The sequence below is a fragment of the Phalacrocorax carbo genome, chromosome 8 (genome assembly GCF_963921805.1).
Source record: "Phalacrocorax carbo chromosome 8, bPhaCar2.1, whole genome shotgun sequence".
Lineage (NCBI taxonomy): Eukaryota > Metazoa > Chordata > Aves > Suliformes > Phalacrocoracidae > Phalacrocorax > Phalacrocorax carbo.
The window spans coordinates 3,709,322-3,729,946 of NC_087520.1; the positions used below are offsets into that span (position 1 = coordinate 3,709,322).

General features: G+C 52.7%; 1 protein-coding gene across 4 annotated transcripts in view; it reads left to right on the top strand.

Moving 5' to 3' along the window:
- JADE2 (jade family PHD finger 2) overlaps positions 1 to 20,625 on the top strand; it is an 83,921-nt gene that overhangs the window by 11,159 nt on the left and 52,137 nt on the right. For 3 of the 4 annotated variants that reach the window (XM_064458322.1, XM_064458320.1, XM_064458323.1), the window contains one exon: positions 11,719 to 11,876. In XM_064458322.1, the coding sequence (XP_064314392.1) occupies positions 11,719 to 11,876 (158 nt within the window). Of the gene's footprint in view, positions 1 to 8,921; positions 9,065 to 11,718; positions 11,877 to 20,625 lie in introns of all 4 variants that reach the window. The other variant, XM_064458324.1, reaches the window with a different exon arrangement.

Consider the following 20,625-nt stretch of genomic DNA (forward strand, 5'->3'; position numbering starts at 1 on the left):
TGTGCCCTGTTCTTCTTCACGTGCCTTGGATACATTTCCACTAGACATGGAAACTATACCAGGCATGAGCTGCTGTTGTAGCAACTGCAGTGTTTAGCAGCGGTCATCTTCGTTTCAAGAGCAGCGTGAGCAAAGCCAGAGGGACATTGTTCTCACATTTCCTTTCCTCTGGACCGGGGTCTGGAGTCAAACAGAGCTAAATTTAGAAGCAGGTGAAGCTGGCATGGCTAATGCCTGCTCACGGGCTGTAAACTCCTTCCCAAGCCCCAATGTTATGCCTCTCCTGAGGCTGTGGCCCTGTAAGCACAAACCTCTAACATCCTCCCTTTGCATCAATCTGAGTAGAGATTTTGAGGTTTTCCTGTGGTCACTACCTGAATTACAGCTGCTCTAAGTTCCTATTACTCTGACAGATTTACATTGATATATCTGATGAGTTGGCAGTGGACAGAGACGTAAAAAGTCTGAGTTGTTTGTGCCTTGGGTAAAGAGAGGGGCTGAAAAGCTGATATTATCAGCTAAGGTAATCGGAAACGCTGGAGAGCAAAGAATCGGGTGCAGATGTCACTGGCTGCTGACGAGGCTAGCGGAAAGTTGTGCATTAGGGCTGGTAATGTCATTTTTTGATCATAGATGTGTCTCTTGAAAGGGGTGGGGGGATGTATTCTGAGCTGAATCCCCCATTGAAAAAGTGAAGCATTTAGGGCTTTCTGGGGCACTGCTACCCCTCCTCTGAAATAACTGCCTATCCCTGTGCCCAGTGTGTCCGTAAAGGCACCAGATTAGCCCTGTAGGTGCCTTCAGGAGTCCCGTGGAGATGCCCAGCATTAGACCTGGTTAGATGCGTGAGGATGTGACTCATGCGTCACCGACAGTGCCACACGTGTCACCCTGCTGCTGCCCAGTAAAATCCTCCCCCAGAAAAGCCTGCGCTGGGAGATCTCTTTCTGCATCACTGGTACAGACACTCTTTTGCCTTTAATATGAATTAGCTTTATCAGCCAGCTAGGAGTTTCCCTGGCTGCTGCTGAAGTTACTGGATATAAGCTCAAGGCTCCAAGTGAAAATGCTTCTGCAGTTTATGAAGGATGGTCAGACCCGGATTCAAGTTTTGCTGCTCTGCAACAGCTGGAGTGAAAACTAGATCTTAGGCCGCGGTACCCGGGAAGACGTCAGATGTGGGCCCGCAGAGGCCAGGCTCATCCCTCTGCTTCATGCTCTGTTATGCCCAGAGGATGGTTCTCAGTGAAATGTAGCTCTGGAACAAATAAAGTGGAGCAAAAGCTTTACAGCACCCAGCTTAGCAACAGTTGGGACAGAAAGTGAACCCCGGTGGCATATCTGAACTGGAACTCCAGAGGAATCTGGGGAGGCGATGGGTAATTACTCAAGCTGGAGTTTGGCCAGGATGCTCAAGCTGACAAACAATCTTTTACAAAAGCATGGTGGGAACCTGAGCAGATGGGAGCGGTCCAGATCTCAGCTTGGCTCCCCATACCCTGCATCTCCCCCATGGCCGCTGGCATCAGGTCTGCTCGAATTCAGCTCCAGGTGAAACCCAGGGGTCAGCGTGTTGCTGGGATTGGACATAGGATTGCCCCGCACGGCAGGTCTGAGACCTGTGGCCGTGCATGGTAATGGTTTGGAGGTCACTCCAGGGAGCGCTGGTTTATGGATTTCCTCTACAACAGCACCTTCCAAACTTTTCCATGAGGAACCCAACTTCTGCTCTTGCTGTGAGCCCCTGTGAACCCGTCTGGTCCATGTGTGGGATCCACTTCCCATCATCTGTGACACACTGCAGGGTTTGGCATGTGCCAGGGTATTTCTCACAGGAGCCCTGGAGGATTTCAGGCGCAGACTGCGATGGGGATCGTGTCCCACTGGAGCAAGTACTGAGAAGTGTAAGACATAAACCACACTGCTGTCAAAACTGCTTAACATGAAAGAGTGTGTACCTTTTCCTTTGCCGTCCCGTTGAAGATGGAAACCACAGGAGGGTAACAGGGAGAGCACGATGAACGTATTAATAGACGTTGAATCCCCCCAGGCAGTCTGCCCCAGACATTTTGGGGCTGGACAAGCCTTTTCAAACAGTAACACAAAACATGCCTTACACATGGCTTGTAGTTTTAGCAAGAGCTGAGCTGCTGTCCAGGTGCGGAGGGTCCGGGCACATCTGGAGGGGTGGCGATGCTGGAGGATGGGCTGGGGGAGCGGGGGTTTGCATGCATGGGGAACCACCAAGCTCTCCTGCCCCTCTCAAAGTCGTGTCCCCGTTTCCCTGCGAGCTGCCATCTGCGTTCCCCCCCCAGCCCGAGCAGGAGATAAAAAAATCAAAAGCATTAGTGTTACATAGTTATTAGCCAGGTCAGGGGGTGATGTTTATTATGAAAGACTCTGTGAGAAGGGATTAACTACACACATTAAAAACCCCCCGATACGAGGCATCTGGAAAAACAAGCTTCTTAACATGGAAAAGTACTGAGCTGTTTGTAAACATCCGCGAAGGGGGCCATTGCCAGGGAGGGTGATTATATTTATCTGTGTCTGTCACGGGGCTCTGCCCGGGCTCTTTCCTGATGTGTCCCAGGCACCAGGCCTCTGCCTTGGCTTCCTCCCTTGCAGAGGTGACAGTCATCCTCGCCCGCCCCAAGACCTCGGGGCAGAGCCCAGCTGCGATGCCGATGGTGCCCCGGGCATGGGCATGGCTCTCTTGCCTTGCCCCTGCCTGTAGGCAGGGGATGGACATGGGCAGCTGCCAGCAGCTTCTTGCATCTGCAGTAATAGCAGTCTACCGATCTGGTCATTTTAATTAATCTCATTAGAGCTCGTTTGTCTCTGAACCTGGCCTCAAATGGAGCGTGGTGGCCAGAACCCATCCCCGGGTGCCGCCGGCCCGGGAGCCCTGCGGGGAGATGCTGGCCCTGCTCCCTGCCCCAGGAGCTGGAGGGAGGGGGATGCTCGCGCAGGTCCTCGCTGCCTTGGATGCTGAATCTGCAGCGGGGAATAAGATGTGCCTGAAGTATGGATTTGTGCTTCTTTTACTGGCACATTAGTGCAATCCTGCCCCCGGCTATAGGGCTGCTGGGGATATGAGCGCAAGCCTTGCTGGTTAGACTGCAGTCATCAAGCCCTCTCTCCTGTTTCTGACAGGGAACAGTTGTCAGCGTCTAAGGAGAGAATATAAGAACAAGGCAAGTGTGTAATGATAGTCGCCGGCTCTATCTGCCAGCTCCCAGCCATCATCGGCCTGGGGACTCCCTCGGATGCTGCCTCTGAGTCACTCCTTAGCCAAGCGCGTTAGTCATTAGCTCCTGAACTATTTGGGATCCAAAACACTACCCTTCAATGAGTTGCAGTGCTAGAATCTATTGTGGGGGAAAAACACCCCTGCTTTTTTTGAGCAAACCACCTGCGTGACGCCTCTCCAGCTGTCCCTTTTCTAAGCTGAAGAGCCCTGTGGAGTCTCAGCTCTCCTCTGCGGGTGCTGCTCATCTCACCGGACATCCTCACCGCCCTTCAGGCTGTACCTTCTGAGGCGAGGGAACCGCAGCTGCAGGCAGGGTTCAAGATGAAGGGGAAACCACAAATTTATACAATTTACGTTATTTTCTGCTTGCCTTGTTTAGATATTACTTCCGTGTTTTGAAAGATGTCTTTACATCTCTTTACAAGGATTTAACCCTTTTAACAAACATCCTCATTGCTTCCCTTCTAAAAAGTAATTCATAGTGCATTAGATCTTGGTTTATTCCCTGCAATAGGTATATAATGGCCCAATGCACTGTGAGTTTAGTCCCCGGGCTCTCCATCCATGCTTGAATAAGGGCTTTTACGAGTATGGCCAAGCAAGACTGGACATGCTGTTGCTGGGCTAGATGAGGGGAAAAATCCATCTCTGTTGAAAGGTTTGACTGCAGCGGCTTTGTCACTTTTCCCAAGCCGGGGTGGGGATAACAGATTAATACCATTGTCTTCTGAATGCTGAGAAGGGCCAGACAAAAATGCTTCTTGTTCCTATTTTAAATTCTGTTGTTCATTGAATCTTTAACATTCAGCATTTCGAGAGGAAACAAGACTAGATGAAGAGATAGCAGGCTGGCTCCCAAATGAACATGAGAGTAAGTATTTTTTTCCCCACAGGCAGATAATATCGCTGCTCACAAACACACACCAGGCATTGCCGTGTTTCGGAGCCTTGCTACTGAATATCGCCGCTTGTCTTGGTGTGGAAAGGGCTGGAAAAATGTGATATAACAGCAAGGCAACAGGGCTGGGGGGGTGAGAGGAGAGCGGGGCTGGGCAGCTGAGGGCGGCACCCACGGAGGTGCCGGCTCAAGCTGATACGAAGACAGTTTGTACAACCAAAAACTATTCCCAGGGCTCCTATTGTTCCCGTTGTTTTCTCTTTCTCTAAAAATCCTTGTGACTCATGAGCTACAACAAACAATTTTATGCTTGAGAGGGTGACGAGCTAATAGCGCTGGCTGGAAATGAGGAGAGAGCCCTGCAAACGAGGCAGCCGGAGACTCCCATCATCCCAGAGTAGATGGAGGACGGGGGTTATGGCAGGGGGGTGTACGTGGGACACGGCTGCCGGGACAGCAGTTGGGGGGGGCAGGGTGGGGAAAGAATGTTGAACCAAAACTTAAAGAAAACCTGTTACCTTGGTGTCAAAAGCGCTCCCATGTCCCTCGTGCGCTGACCCGCTACTGCTCATCCTTCAAAGCGATGCTCGGAGCGCCACGCTGCCTGTGCTCGCTGCGGAGGGGTCGTCCGCGCGAGACCCCGCGTTGCTGCGGTGGGTGCCGGGGCGTCGGGGGAGGATTGCTGTTTTGTTGGCTTGTAGGAGGGAACAGCTTCAAATGTGAGACTTTGGCTGCAGGTTGTGGCCAGTCCCTTCCCACCTCTCCTGTCCACCCTCTCCTGAGCGAGCACGTTGCGCTTTCCAGCACGTGCTTGATTTTGAATGATGGGCTTCATTTCTCTTGCATTTCATACCAGTGCTTCGCAGCGTGGAGTCCTTCAGAAACTTCTTTTTTTTTTTTTTTGGCTAAAACTTTTCAGGGATACAGATGTTTTTGGGTATAAACAAAATTGCATTCCATCCTGGGACTGGGAGCAGGGGTGGAGCTTGCCTCTCTGCCCCAAGAGTAAGGTCTAAAAGCCCCAAGGTCAGCTGGGTGCAGATGCAGGGGAAGATGTGTAACACAGTTCCTGCTGGCTCAGAAAGCCTTGTGCACGGGGACCCAGCCTGCTGGAGCCCGTCTGTGTCTGGCTGAGCTGCCTGGTCCCTTCGGAGCCGGTTCTCACCCGGGTTGGTTTGCAGCAGGCACCAGCGGTCCCAGCTGCGCATCCGTGTTGGGCGATGCCAAGATTGTGCCACCTTGCTGGGTACGATCATCCGCGCTGGATCCTGCACGGCAGTCCCTGGGCTGGCTGCTGTTTTAAAAGCTAATTAAAACCAGTGCTAGACGAGTGTTTCTTTTCATTTCGATTTAAAGCCCAAAACAGATACAGCTTTTTGGCTCTCGCCCAGGAGCTGGTTTCATACGAGCAGAAAGTTGTTACCGCGGGATCTGAATTTCTTGTTTTCAGGTCGGTATTTGGGGCTAAGGGGATAATTGGCAGGCTCACACCTACGGTCCAGTCACTTGAAAAGCCGGGTCCTTGACAGAGCATGTAAAGTGGGAGCTGAATGGCAGTGAGATTGTTGGGCCACTTTGTTCGAGGGGTTTCTGAGTGAGTCAAAGAACCTGGAAATCGATACGAGGATTGCACAGAAGGGTGGTGGAGAGGCTCGGAGAGGGGCTGGTTGGCCGTGGAGGAGGAGGAATGCCGCTGCAAAGCGGCGCAGCCTGGGAGTCCTTTGCTAAGGGCTCCTGAAGCGTCGTGGCGTGCCCGTCGCAGCGAGGCACTGCATGCATGGCATCTCCTTCCAGGGCTAGGTGTTTCTCTCTGAGGTTGTCCAAGCGTTGGACAAATGGATGCTGGTCCTTGCGAGAGCTCCTGGTGATGCCCACCAGCCGGCTCGGGTGCAGGGAACCGCTGCACACCTGCATCTGGTGGGTGAAGCAGCAGGTCCTCTGCAAGGTGAAATGGCCGGTGCATGAGGTGGCTGAAGGAGGAGCTGAATCCAAGCCCTGCCTTGCAGGTCTCTGCCATAACCACAGGAGCATCCTTCCCCTACCAGGCTGGAAGGGTAAAGTGTTAGGATGTGAAAATTGGAAGATGTGTTATATTTAATTAGCTTGGGGGGATCTTTTTTTTTTTTTTTGAGAGATAAAATCAATACAGCTTTTGCTTCACAACAGCAAATTGCAGAAACAGCAAAAAATATTGATGTATCGTTGGGGAAGGCAGTGGCTTTGGTGTCCCAGTGTCTGTTCACGTTCCTGGACGGCTGGGACCAGCTGTCCTTGGGAGACAGTCAGTCCAACACTGCAAACTGGTGGGCAGAAAGGATGGGGAAATGGGGAAATAGTAGACATCGGTAATATAGGCTTGCCTGGCTGGTGGGATGTGAGTCCCAAGGGTGACTTAAAGGCTTGCAGACCTTGGAGATGGAGCCAGCTCAGAGCAGTTGGATCCACAGCACCAGGCTGTGGCTGGCAGTGGTGGTGGGTGGGACAGGAGGGGTGAGCTCGAGTCTGTGAGTGCCCAGTAGTTCTTTGGTCCAAGGAGCAATAATTGCCTAGAGGTTGTTTCCTACAGAAGAAGATCTGGGTGAGACCGTGTGTGTGATGAGACAGCTGGTCTGGTGGGACAGCTGGAGTGGCAGGACCTCTGCGTTGGTGGCCTGAGCTACTGGGGGGAGGTCAGTGTCCTCCGTGGGCTGCTCTTGGTAGAGCCTGGTCTGTGACGTGAGGTCGTTGTGATCACACTGGGAATTAACCTGCCACCTCGTGTATGAGCAACACGGATGGGAGCAGGAAAGCCTGCCGGGAAGCTGAGATGCGAGGCCGATGGGCTGCTTTGGGAACGGCGGCGGTGGCAGAGGTGAAGGAAGCTGCTACAGCGATTGCTGCTTTTGTACAGTACTTCATGGTTTGCTGCTGCCGCCTCGTTGGGTACACTTGTGCTGAGGAGTGGTGTCTTCAGGAGTATTTTTATCAATACTTACTCTATCCATCACTGTAATATCCGCAGACACCTGCATTTTCTGTTGCTCGGTGGGCAGGTGGCGGTGGGTCAGTGGGACCGTGGTGGGGTGCAGGCATGGTCCTGCCAGCAGTGCCAGGGATGGCAAGGGGGAGCAAGAGGTGCAGCCCCCAGCAGGAGCTTCAAGTTTTACCTCCCTGCTGCAGCTCCGGGGGAACGTTGGACACCTTTAGTTTTTCCTTTTCCTTACTGTGCCCTGCTGTGAAACACTCCTCATTGCTCACCCCTGCGGCTTTGGGATCAGCAGGGACCGAGAGGGAGGTTTTCTCCAGCGCCTTTCTCCTGCAGGGCTCTGAGGCTGCACGAGCACGCTGACCCCCACTCCCGTACCCCTGCTTGGAAGTACAAAGGCAAAAATATCTTGGGATTTTGCAATTTCCTGCTCTTTTTACCCCCCTCCCCCATCTTTAAAGCTGACACATGGGTGAGGCTGGCCCCTGGGCATCGGTGCGATGCATCCCCGAGCATCGCCGAAACCTGCCTGAGGTTCATGAGTGAGCAGAGGTAATAAAGCGCACGTCTTGGTTTGGCCTTCCCTGTCGCTGGCAGATCAATAGGCAATAAACTGGATCCTGCTGCCAGGCTGGAAGGGGAGGACGGAGCCTGGCCAGGGCTGCGGCGGTGGCGGGGGGAGCAGGGAGCGGGGCAGCTTGGCCTCGGAGACAATTTGTCAGCTCCTGCGGACGGAGAGAAACAGTAAACACTCCTATTGAGGGAAAATTGCTTGTTTTCTGGTACCCAACTTTCTCTTCACCACCAGGTCCTCAGTTCATCAGTGCCCAATTTATCTTTTATTTGGTTTTCATAAATAATTCAGAGGAGTTTGAGTAGAATAATTGAGTCTTTTCCCAACCCTAATCCCAGACAATTCAAAACAAAAAGACATTTAGATTACAATTTGAGCGTATTAGCTGTTGGGAGATTTCCAGACAACTGATCTGCTTTCCTTTACAATTTCTGTGCCGTTCTATCATTTCTAAAGTGTTCTGCTTTGATAGTTAATAATTTGAGCATTTCCAGTTCTTCATGAAAAGACAGGCATCGCTGTGATAAAGTGCGGGCGTGCGTGCCGCTGTCGGATGGGTGAGCTTATCTGTTTTCCAAGAAGGTCTAAATAAATGAAGTAGTGAGATTGCAAATCCAGCCTGCGATGTGCATTATCATCTTCAGGGAAATAGATACAATCGTGTTTATTTGGCTTAAAATTAAAACTAAGCTTCTATGCCGATGTGAGCTGAAAAGCCAGAAGGGATGAATTTGGGGAAGACTTAATGTAGAAAAACACAAGCCTGGGATCCACACCATGCAGGGGGGAAAAATTATACCAAGGGCTGTGTTTTCCAGCGTGGAGGCCGTGAGGTACATGCGGCGGTTTGCCAGAGGGTTTTGCATCTGCCGAGGATGTTTCGAAGCGTTGGTGAGGCTGGTCCTGCTGGTTCGGAGCAGCGGTGAGCAGCGTGGGATGCATGACTAGCTGCCTGTGGGATGCTGCTGGGGCGCCTGGACCGCCAAAGCCATGACCCCAGCAAACAGCCAAGAGCGCTAAGGAAATTAAGTAATGGCTATAAGCAAAGCAAAATGCGTTTAGTTTCTGACACGAGGATCGGATGGAGCCATTTTATTTCCTGCCCGTGGGCAGCAGCCCTTTGCGGGGATGGTCCAGGGCTCCCCAGCCGCGCTGCTGGCTCCTTCCCAGGCCGGTTGCTCGACGTGGGGCATGTCAGTGCGGGCTCATTCATCTCCCTCTTCATCGGCAGGAGGAAGGGCATGGGCCAGGCATTGACGTAAATCCACCGTGGCCACCCACCCCTGGTGTTACACTGAAGTGGTGGGGCACATCACCTCTGAGGCTGTTGCCTGGTGCTGCCTTTGCAAAAGAAAGTGGGAACCCTTGTTTGGGGTAAGGCTCTGGAAAGGGCGCTGCTGCTGTGGGTGCCAGCGCCCCGGGGAGGGGAGACACCTCTCAGGGCAGATTAGCAACATGGCTGGCCTTTCCTGGGAGCCAGTTGCCCTGGAAAGGGCACTTCCACATCCCCCATCGCTGCTCCTGTGCTGGCTGCCAGGTCGTGTGCCGTGCAGCGGGAGCGCGAGCGTGCCTGCTGCCCTGTGCTGCCTGCGGGGCCCTGCCTGCGCTGCCAGCACCACCCTGGGCAGGCTCGTGGAGGAACTGTGTGTATCTGCATGCCACGAAGGGGTGATGCCACGCTCCTGCACCCTGCGGCGTGGAAGGGGGTGTCTTCACGAGGTGACTGAGTTGGCGGTGAGGGAGGTACAGAGCACTTACATGTCAGCAGGGTCCAGTCCGGAGAGTTTTGAAAACCTGTTGGGTTCCCAGCACCTTTGGAAAGCGTTCCTACCTGGCTTTGCCCACAAATCCCGAGAGCGAGTGTCTCCAAAGTAGTGTTTTCTGTAAGAGTTTTGCAAGTGGAGCGACGCAGATGTGCTGCGATGCTTCTGCCCTGGTGCTGGTGGCTGGAGCAGGGAGGTGGCGCCGGCCCCCGGCGCTGCCCTCGACCATGCGTGGTCCAGGCAGGGGGGAGCATCTTGTCCGCCAAAGCAGAGCAGTCCGAGGCAGGGAGGCTCGCTCAGGTTTGCGTTATCCTCATCTGCGTTATCTGCACCGGGTAACGAGGTAACGGCGATGTTTCCCTGAGCTGTGACCAGGGGTGTCAAGAATGGGGCATATTCGTACACTGTGTTTTAGAAAACCAGGGGTTACAGGGGGGTTACTTTGCTTGTTTTGACGTGCAGACACACAGCACTGGAAGGGCTATGACATCTCACATATCCCTTGTTTAATTAACATCTATGTTAATATATATTTTTTAAAATTTCTCACGTTGGCAGCGTATTAAAAGGTTACTGTGGCATCTGTAACCGTGAATTTGTAGCACTTAGAGACTTAAAGGAACCTGATCTTTCTCAAACTGAGCCTAATTCTGACTGTAATATGTAGGCTGTTAATTATGTTTATTGAAGGATGCGCTCAGACTGTGTCTGGCCAACTCAAATCAGGTTTCTATAGACATAGTCAAAAATGTCTCCAAGCCGATGCTTCAGGAGGAATGTACCAGTAAAATTCAAAGAGGTCCCAACATAGAAAAGGTTGTTTATGTATTGTATTTAACTCTAATTGGGTTAGCAGCTGAGACTCTGAGGATTAAACAAACTGACCTAAATACCAGTCTCAGTGGTCTTAGTTAATGTCTCGTTTCCTCCATCTCAGCTGATTTGGTTTCCCAAATACTCTCCAGAGTGGTTACCTTTGTATCGAAAGTGTAAAACCATATTGTATCATTTATTGTGGTTCTGACAAAGCAATTTGGAGAATAGACTCTGAACAGATTAAACAGCTTCTATCAGGTGTTTTCTGTCCGGATCTGTCCCGGCCCCGCAGAAGGTGACACAGAAGTAGCAGAGATGGAGAGGATTGAGCGAGATGGTGTCCAGGCATGATTGCTGGCACCGTCAGTTATTATCTCAGCTAATAGCAGATGGTAGAGAGGAGAAATCATCCATTTTCATTTACAATTTATTTTTATGCTGTAAGAGGCTGGATTGCTCGAGTCGTTGCTGTCAGGCAACCCTCTGGAAGGAAAACCTGATTTACTGTGAGGGATTTTTTTGAATGAGTTTTTATCGTAGTGTATTGGGGGAAGATGCTGCAGGGCCAGAAGTGAGATGGAGAGCGAGCCTGTTCACTGTCTGAGGGGCTGGAGGATTTTCGCAGAGGAGGGGTCCAGTGTCAGATCTCACAGGAGGTTTATTGGGTCAGGAAAAATCTGCATGTGTTTGACTGTAGAGGTGTAAGCAGGCACCTACATCACCTTTTAGTCAGATATTTTCCAGCTCCAGGGTAACCCAGCCTGGCTTTATTTTGCCTTTTGCTCCTCGGTGTGCAGTCACCACTGGAGCAATCAAGCCCTGACGGGACACCTTCTGCTTTTGGCCGCATCTGCTTGGGGCAGTGAGGTGATGCATTGGGGATATGAAGGTGCTCGGGGCAGTGAGGGGACAGGATGGGACATGAAGATGCTCAGGGTGATGATGTGGCTCTGTGTTTCCTGCATCTTCATTCATGCCAAGAACAAAGAAAGCAGCATTTCCCCCAGCAAGTCTGAATGTGGAGAAGCCCAATTGCTGTACATCCCTTGGCATTTGGAGCAGATATTTGTGTTGCTATGTTAAAACATTCATCCCCTAAGAGAAAGCAGACTGTCATTTCTCTAGCTTAGTACTAATTTTCAGTCCGTGTCTTGGCTGTGGTTGCACCCTGTGGCTGGATTTCACATCTGCCTGGGCTAGGGCACCTTGGAGGGGTTGCAGCTGCGGGGGCTCGGGCCAAGCATGGGCAGCCCCTGCCTGTGCACCTTTTTCTCCCCAAATCCTGCCCAAACCTCACCCTGGAGGTCACATAAAGTGACACCCTGAGCCGTGCTGTTGGGGATGCAGGCATCCACCACGCTGTCCCTCGGGCACCCTCCCCAGGCACGCATGAACCCAGACTCTGCCGGAGCCCTGCCTGTTGGATGTGGTTTTTTTTTTCTGATGCAGGTTTTCCGTACGGACCTGATAACGGCCATGAAGATCCCCGACTCCTTCCAGCTCAGCCCTGACGAGTACTATGTCCTGGCCGATCCCTGGAGGCAGGAGTGGGAGAAGGGCGTCCAGGTGCCAGCGAGCGCCGAGGCCATCCCCGAGCCCGTGGTCAGGTAAGCGAGCGGGGTCACCTCCCCGGGGACCCTCTGCCTTGGTGGGGTGCGCACCATCTCAGAGAGCATGTAAAGGGGATGCACGGGGACCTCCCACCGTGCCCTGCCATGGGCAGCTGCTTTCTGAAAGTCCCTCTCGTACGTGCCCAGCTTTTCTCGGGCGGCAGCGAGGAGCCGTGCCAGGCAGGCCAGCTTCTCTTGTTTGGGGAATTTTAAAAAGACCTGATAAAATCAAAGGGAGGATAAAAAAAATACCAACAGAAAACCACTCAGAACGTCAGCCTCTGTCTGGCTGGTTGATACATCTCCATCTAGAAACACGTGGCTGTGCAACTGGTATTTCACGGCCAGGGTGCAGGAGTTGGTCCTTAAATTAAAAACTTCCCTCTTTACCATGTAAGCTTGTTTGTGCGTATTGGAAACGTGATGGGCATGCCAAGATTTGGGGCTTGGGAAAGGGAGCCCAGCAAATAGACGAGCATCTCCTGGACCTTGTAGAGACGACGTCTGTCAGCCTAGATCGGTGTCTCATTAGCTATTTTAAAATAGGGAACTGAGTTTTAAAATAGACACTTAAAACAGCTGCTCGGGCAGAAAAGAAACGTGGGGGAGCTGCAACCCGTTCGCTGTGCGCAGGGGATTATCCCAGGGCGATGGCCGAAGCTGCAGGGGAAAGGCTGGGGCTGCTGGTGGGGGGAACTGGGCGGGTCGGGAAGGGACCTTGCAAGTCAACAAGCGCGTACAAAACTTGCAGAGTTGGACCCCAAAACCCACAGGGCTTGCAGGGGCTTTGCAGCTCTTGCACCCCTCGCTTCGTGGCGCGGGACCCTGGGCACACATCCTGCGAAAGCGCTCGTGAAAGCATCGTGCCGGCGTGATGCTGGGGCTGCGCGTGGGAGCGGGGCGGCTGCGGGAGGGTGCGTGTTGCTGAGGGATTTGGGCAGGGTGTGAAGCCCAGCGGAGGCTCCGCTTGTCCCACAGCAAGAGCAGCTGCTGCTGCAGCTGCCAACCTCGCTTCTGAAGTAAACTTTTGTGTACGCTCCCCCTCCTCCCCCGGGGAAAACAGAGAAAGAAATGAAACTTTAATGAGTCTGAACACATCAAAAGGGAAGTTGTAAAGGGGGCCGTTGAGTTGATTTAATCCTTGGGAGAAAAAAAAAAAACCCCAAACAGAAAAAAAAGAGAGGGGAAAAAAACCACCTATGTGTGGAATATCTTTTTTTAGTTGTCTTTGATAGCTAACCGCAGTCTGGACTCGCAAGTGTTCTGCTCCCCAGCTGAGGACTCGTGCTGGTGCTATTTCCAGCTGAAAAATGATAGCTCGGCACTGCCTGGGCTGGCGGTGCCCATGTAAAGCCAGCCTGAACAGCGGGGTGCTGGGCTGCCCACGGGCACTGCTTCCCGGCGTCCCGTCGGATGGGGTTTTGCATCCCAGACCTCTGAGCCGGGGCTGCTGGGGAGTGGGGTAGGCTGCAGACGTGCCCCTCTGCTTTTCCCTAAGCCCTTGGTTTTGGGGGTCTTTGGGGCAGCTCTGCTGTGCCGCCTGCTCCCACGCAGAGATGCTCCTAAAGCACGCCTGGTGCAGGTTGTCCCCTCCAGGTCCCCATCCCACCCTGTCCCACTTCGGCACCAGCCCTTTCCCAATGTCTTTCACATTTTTTTGGGCCTCTATCATGTCTCCTCAGTCCTCTCTCCTCTAGACTGAACAGATCCATTCATTTTAAGCTTCTCTCAAATGCTTTCTGGAGTTGTGAAAGTTTTTGTCACAGTCTTCCAGGCTTCCCCTGGTTTTGCCCATGTCACCACAGGGACATGCCCACAGGCTTCGCAGGGGACATCAGACACCCCACCACAGCCTGGTGCTGCCCACTCACCTTGAGCTTGGGTTTCACTTCCACTGTCAGATCCTCCTCTGGAGAATTTCCTCGTTCTGGGGATTGTTCTGCTCATTTGGTTATTCTCAAGCTCGGTGCTATTCCATAATCCTTGATGAATTGCCTCTTGCAATAGTTCCAGCTCTTTCTTCAGTTCCTCAACACTGTTTTGAGTTCAAGCCTTGCTCTCCTAACAGTTTATGACTTCCCCTTCATCGAAGTTAAACTCAGCAGACCGAGCGAGCGTACCCCATGTCTGCGCGAGGAGGCCTGGCCCTGCAGAGGTCTCGGCACAGCCCATGGACACGGGGGAGCGTGTCCTGATAGGTAGTATTGAAGCCTTGCTAAGTCCAGATGGGTCCCACCTGCTCATCTCCTATGCCCCCACTGAAGAGGTCCCAGCCCATGTCAGGTGGTTCTTGCCCCGTGTTATTTTCTGTGTGCATTCATACAGATTGCTTATTTATGTGTTTCAGTGGTTTTCCCCAAGTTGTCTTTTTAAAGGCAGATAATGTACGTTGTCTTCTGAAATCTGACTCGTTCTCTGCAACCTCTCAAAGATACTCAGCGGCTCCATCACTCTCAGCTAATCCCAGGTGGATTTCTGCAGCCCCTCTGGGTTGCAACGTGCCCTGCTCATCCCAGGCTGCTCCTCCTGGGCTGCTGCGGGATCGTGTTCCTTACCCACAGCCTTAGCTTCCTCAGAGGTCTTGCCCCTCCTGTGCTCCGCCTGTCTCTCCTGCACCATGTCTCATTTGCCTGAACCATCTCTCTTTCCTGGCAAGACAGCGAGCACGGCCTGAAGGGCTTTGTCCTCGGACCGAAGCCCATTCAGGATATTTTGCCTTCGCTAGTGCGATGTGAGTGGAATGAAGAGCTCATTTTACAGCAGCGTTAATGGTTGCACCTGGTTTGTGGCCATGATGCACGTCCCAGGGGGACAAACGGTGACACTGCCAGATTTTTTTTAATCAGGACAGCATCTCTCCGCACGCACACCAGACGGAGCAGCAGAGGCGGGTGCGCTCCTCCCGAGCAGCCCTGCCTCTGATAGCATCCTCAGTGTTTTCCCACTTGGGCCACTGGTGTGAGTCGGAGATGGAGAGAGCAGCGTTCGGACTGCCAAGGACAGATGAAGATTGCAGTCCCTTTCGTATCTCCAGTGTTAAGACAACTCCCTCTTGCAGCTTGCCCTCCTTTGGAGAAATGTCAAGTATTTTTTCACAAGAGATGACTGTATTTCATCTGCCTAAAGAGAGCAGCCTTTAAAGGCCTTACAACTCTGTTCCCCTCCATAGTTCAACTGCTTTAATTTTACTCCTGTCTCCATCCTGGCAGCAGTGAGCTGGCACCTCGCTGGTCCCACCTGAGCTGCTGCTTTCGCCGTCACCCTGCGGCTGCTGCTCCGTGGGCTCTGCACCGGTTTCCCCCTTTGCTTCCGAACTTTCCTTTCTCCCTACTCAAACGAAATATTGCACATAAACATAACAGATCCTCCCTGTGTCAGAGGTAGGCAATCCAAATTCCTTTCTCTGCTGAAAAAAATCCCAGCGCTGATTTTTTCCTAGACTGGGAAATTTGGAACCCAGCAGCTGCCGCTCTTCCCTGCTGTCGGGGCAGCGTTTTGCTTTTCCCCCTCATCTCAAAGGTGTAATGCAGTGGTGTGACTGAGTATCCTGCTCTTAGGTTTGCGGCAGCAGGGGAGGGATGCCGGTGGTAATCCAGTCCCAGTGTTGTCACTTCTGACAGCCATTTCCATGTGAAATTCCTAGAGGGAGGCTGGGAGGGGAGAAGCCACTAGAGCCCCAGGAGCTGGAGAGCAGGCAAGCCCTGCCTGCAAAATAATACTCAGCCCATCATCCTGCGACCCCAGGGGTCTGGTTCCTGGGCTGAGCAATCAGCAGCGAGCAGATTTTGCCGCGAAGGGTGCGAGAGTCGCTTCCCACTCCAGAGATGGATCTCGCCCTCCGAAAGGTGCCTTGTACGCAGCTGCTGCTGCTCTTTTCATCTCCCGCCTGGGCGCTTGGAAACCAGCTCTTCCTACCCGCAGCCTGCCTCTAGGTTTTGTGCCTCCAAAGCTGAAAATTAGATTTTTCAAACATTTTATTTTTCTGGAGCTCTAAAATGTCAAAAGCTGGGGATGAAGCAGAAGGAAGGAGCTGTATTTTAAGGAATGCTTTCCCCAGAAAGCCACCGTCTCAAAATGCCTCCACTAAGAGCCACCTTAAACTCGGGGGTCCTTTCTAGGTTAGCGCAAATTGCAGGGCAGTTGCAAGGAAAGCAGTGGGGGAAGAGGTGCAGCATCTCTTGGCTCAGTGTCCCAGGAGGCACAGATGCTGCTGGTGGCCACCCGCACACCAGGGTTATCGGACGGCACAGGAGATCAGCCGTGTCCTCTCCACCATCATTTCTGGCTCATCACTACTCAGGAGGGTTTTATTCTGTGCAGTAACATGCCTGAGAATTGCCCAAAGCTCGAAGGGTTCCAGCGTGGCGAGAAAAGCTGCCTGCAGTCAAATGAGAGCAGGGGAATGAGATGTCGAGGCGAGTTTCCCTTCTGACAGGCAGGGAGCGGCAAGCTGGCATCCTCTGCCTGTGCATCTCCAGGTCACCCGCCCTGGGATGTGGGTGGTGATGACACTACATCCCAGTGATGACAGTACGTTGCACCTCTGCTAGAGCCTGTAGCCGAAGGATCTCCACAGGCTTTCCAGAACAAGAGATGAGCCTTACAGCTCCTGCGTGACCTCTGCAGTTATTTTACAAACGGGTAAACTGAGGCACAGAGTTTCCTACTGTGAGTCAGTGTAGAACCAGGTACAAGATCCCAGTTCAGTGTGGGACACAGCTGGGTTCTGCATGCAGTGTTGGACCATCTTGGCACAGCTTGAGTTTAAGAATTACGCAAGGTGAAGTAGCAGGAGGAGTTACTGCAACAGCCTTGGAGCATCGGGGCTGTGGGTACCGCTCCTGTTGTAACTGGGAAAGAGAAGCTTTAGATGAGCTCTGTCTCCCCAGAGTCACACTGTGATACACCCAAGAGGAAAGTGGGCCTTGCTGGTTTGCCATGGATGCCCATAGGAGGCTGTGAAGATCTGTTTGCAGAGCAGGTGTGCAGGGACCCGACCCAGGCTCATTCCTACCCACTGGTGGCGGTGCCGGTGGTGTGCATGGTGGTGCATTGGGCTCACTCAGCGCAGAGCATCGCTCCTTAAAGCAGTGGCACCTACATGGGATTTTATGCACCTGTATGGGCTCTAATTCCTCCTTTATTCAATGATTTAACATTTTTGGCACGCAGCTCCTTCCCCAGGCTGACAGGGATGCGGGCAGGATCTAGAGGTGGCTCTTGGATCTTGCATTAAGCCACATTAGTATGTGCTGTAGATTCTGTTTCCTGTGAATTTGCACACAGCGGGAGGACGAGCAGGAAGGCTGCTTCTTGCTGGCAGGCTTCCCAGGTACTCTTGGCGTCGCAGATCTATACTTGCATCGTTGCTGCAGCCCTGTTTTAACAGAAAACAGAAAGTGCTGTGGCAACAGGAAGGCACAACCTCTGCGAGTACCAGCTCGGTGATGGCGGTGGCACCAGTGCAAACGCCGTCTGCCACGTCGGCGCGGCATTTGTGTCGCTGTCGCATCCTCCTCCCTCGGGTCCCCTCTGGCCCCTCTCCTCCAACAGCCACACGTACAGGTAAAGCAGTTCCTTGCTGTGCTGCTGGGCACGTGTCAAGCTGGAGTGGGGCTGGCCCTGCCCGGATTGCGATGTAGAGCTGCCCGGCGTTCATCTCCTTTCGTGGGCTCCAGTCCCATAACGAGTTGCCCCAACATCTCCAGGAGGCCCAGCTGGTCTTTGAGAGGGTGCAGAGTTGTCAGCAGGGATGTTCACGTTATGGTTTTGCGATACTGGTGTCATTGCAAAAGGCAGCAAGAGGAGGCACGCAGAGTGGGCCTGCGAGCAGCGAGCAGTGTTGGAGGCGAGTGTACTGGGGGCAGGGAGAAGAATTAACTGGTGCACCAGTAATGGGTGTAGGACTATATCCGTGTCCTTCTTCCCTTCTGCTCCCAGTGGGGGACACCTTGGCTCATCCCAGCAGGGCTGGATGCCACATGCAGAACACCCAGCACGAGGAGGGAGCAGTTCCAGCAAAGGGAGAAAATAACGCTGGGAGCGATCTCTGCTGTGGTGCGGAGCATGGTAGCACTGAGGAGCTGTGGCCAGGCTGGCCCGACAGCGGGGTGGCACGATGCAAATGTCCCAGCAATGCCTGGATTTCACCTCTCCCTCTTCCTCCATGTGCGGCGGCAGCCCTGGATGGCGGCCAGGCTGTCTCCCTGCAGCAGCACGGCTCCCAGCCCGGGGAGGGCTTTCCGAGGCTTCGTTCTCAGCTTATACTGTATGAACCAGCACACTTTGTTCTCGAGTGTTGAGATTGGACTTCCTTTCCTCGGTCGGCAACGCAGGCTGGCTGTTGACTCATCAGCAGCTTCCCTTGGGCTTTGCTGCAGAAGGGGCAGGCAGGATTCTGCAGCAATTTGTGTATCTTTTGGAGCAGAGCTTTTGTTTTTTTTTTTAACATGATCCTTTTTTTTTTTTTTCTCTCTTTCCTTTTTTTTTCCTTCCCTCCAGCTCACCATGAAAAACGTGGGAGTGTGGGGCTTGCAGATGGCATGCTGTTGATTTTACAAAGGGCCATTTCTTGGGTCAGTTATCCCCGTTTTGTGGCTGCCTGCCCTTAAATATGCTTCGGTTCTGGTATGCCTCAGAAACACATGTACGCTTCCCTTTCAAGATCTGAGACTCTGCTCCGATGAAAAATGGAAAACCCAACTGCCCTAGGCCTAAATGTTTAGATCACAAGCCCTGGGACATGGGAGCACGGGGAGAGGAAAGCTTGCTTCCTGCGCGCACCTCGCGCTCTCGGGGACCCCTGGGGTGACACCTGGCTGCGGCGAGGGTGGCCAGGCTGAGCTGCGGGTCCCTGGCAGCACTTGTGCTCAGGGCTGGCCAGTGGCACCGATCAAGGACAGCAGGAAAACACCCGGTGATGTGACACCAGGGAGTTCCCTCTGCAGCCCTGCCGCTGGGAAAGGGAGGTTTCCACTCGGATCTGCTCAGGCAGCCCTTGTCCCTGCATCAGTGGGGAGGGGCGGGTTGTTTGCAGGGTGGTCTGTCCTAGCGGTCTTTTAGACATCTGATTTAGGATGGGGTGAGTCGCCTCTATGGCAGCAGCGGCTCAGTGGCTCAGGGGGTCTGGGCAGTGCAAAAGGTGGTATCGGCGCTGTAGAGGGTTGTTAGCTCGTGCCCAGTGCCTGGGAGCGCTTTGTAAAGGAGTTAAGTGTGATTTACTCTGTCTGTTACTTGTAATCATTTCTATTTTACAGTCTGCTTGACAAGTTCTCGTGTGGGCTTTCAGCAAGTCCTCACCTTTATTAGTTTGCTACGGGAAACGTGTTAATCCAGGCTGTTCTTACCTAGTACCGAGCCACTTGGACTTTTATTTTAAATGTTTGCTAATCCTCCCAGTGGATGCCTGTGGTTTGTACTGGATCAAGCGCACAGAAAGTCAAGTGTATTTCAGCAGTAAATGTATAGAATGAGCGGGCTTGATTCCCGTTGCTCCGTAATGAGGTTTACGGCTCTTGGTTTGGTACAGCCTCGGGAGTCTCCGCATCTGGCTCCGTCACCTCCGCTCTCCATCCAGAACCATGAATTTAGCCGATAGCCGGGCAAACCGGAGCGGATCTGATTGCTGCTGCTTGCAACCGCAGCAGGAATTAAATCACCTCTTAGTGATTTAGTGCACCTCATGTCCGCATTGAACAATACAAGAAACCATTACTCTTAAGTGCTCTTCAGAGCGCTGGGAGGACCAGGACAGCCCGACAGTGGGAATAGCTGCCCGGTTCTTGGTGCTGCTGTGGATAATCCTGCTGAATTTAGGTGAAGCCTGCATTGCTGGAAAGTGAGCTTTACCATGCTCCTGGGACCTTGGTGAGGTGGAGAAGAGCTGGTAGGTGATTTTTTTCAATGCACATGAAGAAGATCTGGAAAATGCAGGAAACCAAGCGTACCTGCCTAGCAGTACATGGGTGGTGCAAGAGGCAGATGGAGCCCTCCTGGTTCTGTGGGACGGGCTGTGCGCTGCTGCGAACAACTCAGTGTCAAAGCTGTCCTCATGTGTTTCGGGGTTCAGCGTTAGCGCAGTGATCCAAAACACATTAGGGAAGGCTGCATGCTGCTCTTCCCGATGCTTCAAAGCCTTGCTTTCGTTGGGTTGGTTTTCTGGAAGGAGACCCGTGCGATGGCACCGTGCTGATCCCAAGAACAGTCATGTTTGTGCCCTTATCTGTATTTTGAGCTTTCCGATGCTCAGCTCCGTTAGCAGCAGGGTTGGGGGGATTTGGCCAATTCCTGATGTGCTGTGGCTCACGCTTGCAGCCCCTGCTCATACCATGGCAGGTGCAGAGCTGCTGCCATCGCTCACAGCCTGTCTCTGCTCCCCATTAGTAGGTAGATACAAATGCAAGTGGAGCTGTTTGCATTACTGAAATAATTGTGGAAACATTATCTGGCTGAGATAATTAATTCCAGATGCTTTAACGTTAGTAGCTTGGCTTAAGTTACATAAAGAAGCAACATTTTTCGTCTTTTTATATCCAGAAAACATACGCTCAAGTGTCCCTAGCTTCCCTAGTAGCAATTCCAGGATATGTATTGCTTAAATGGAAATGAGCAGAATACTAGCAACCTGCTGGCTCGGTTTGGAGAGGGTTGGCATGCAACACGAGTCTCTGAGGGGCCACCAGGTAGGATAGTGGTGCTCTGGGAGCAGCATCCATGGGTGCTGGTGCTGGCTCTGCCCTGGTCACCT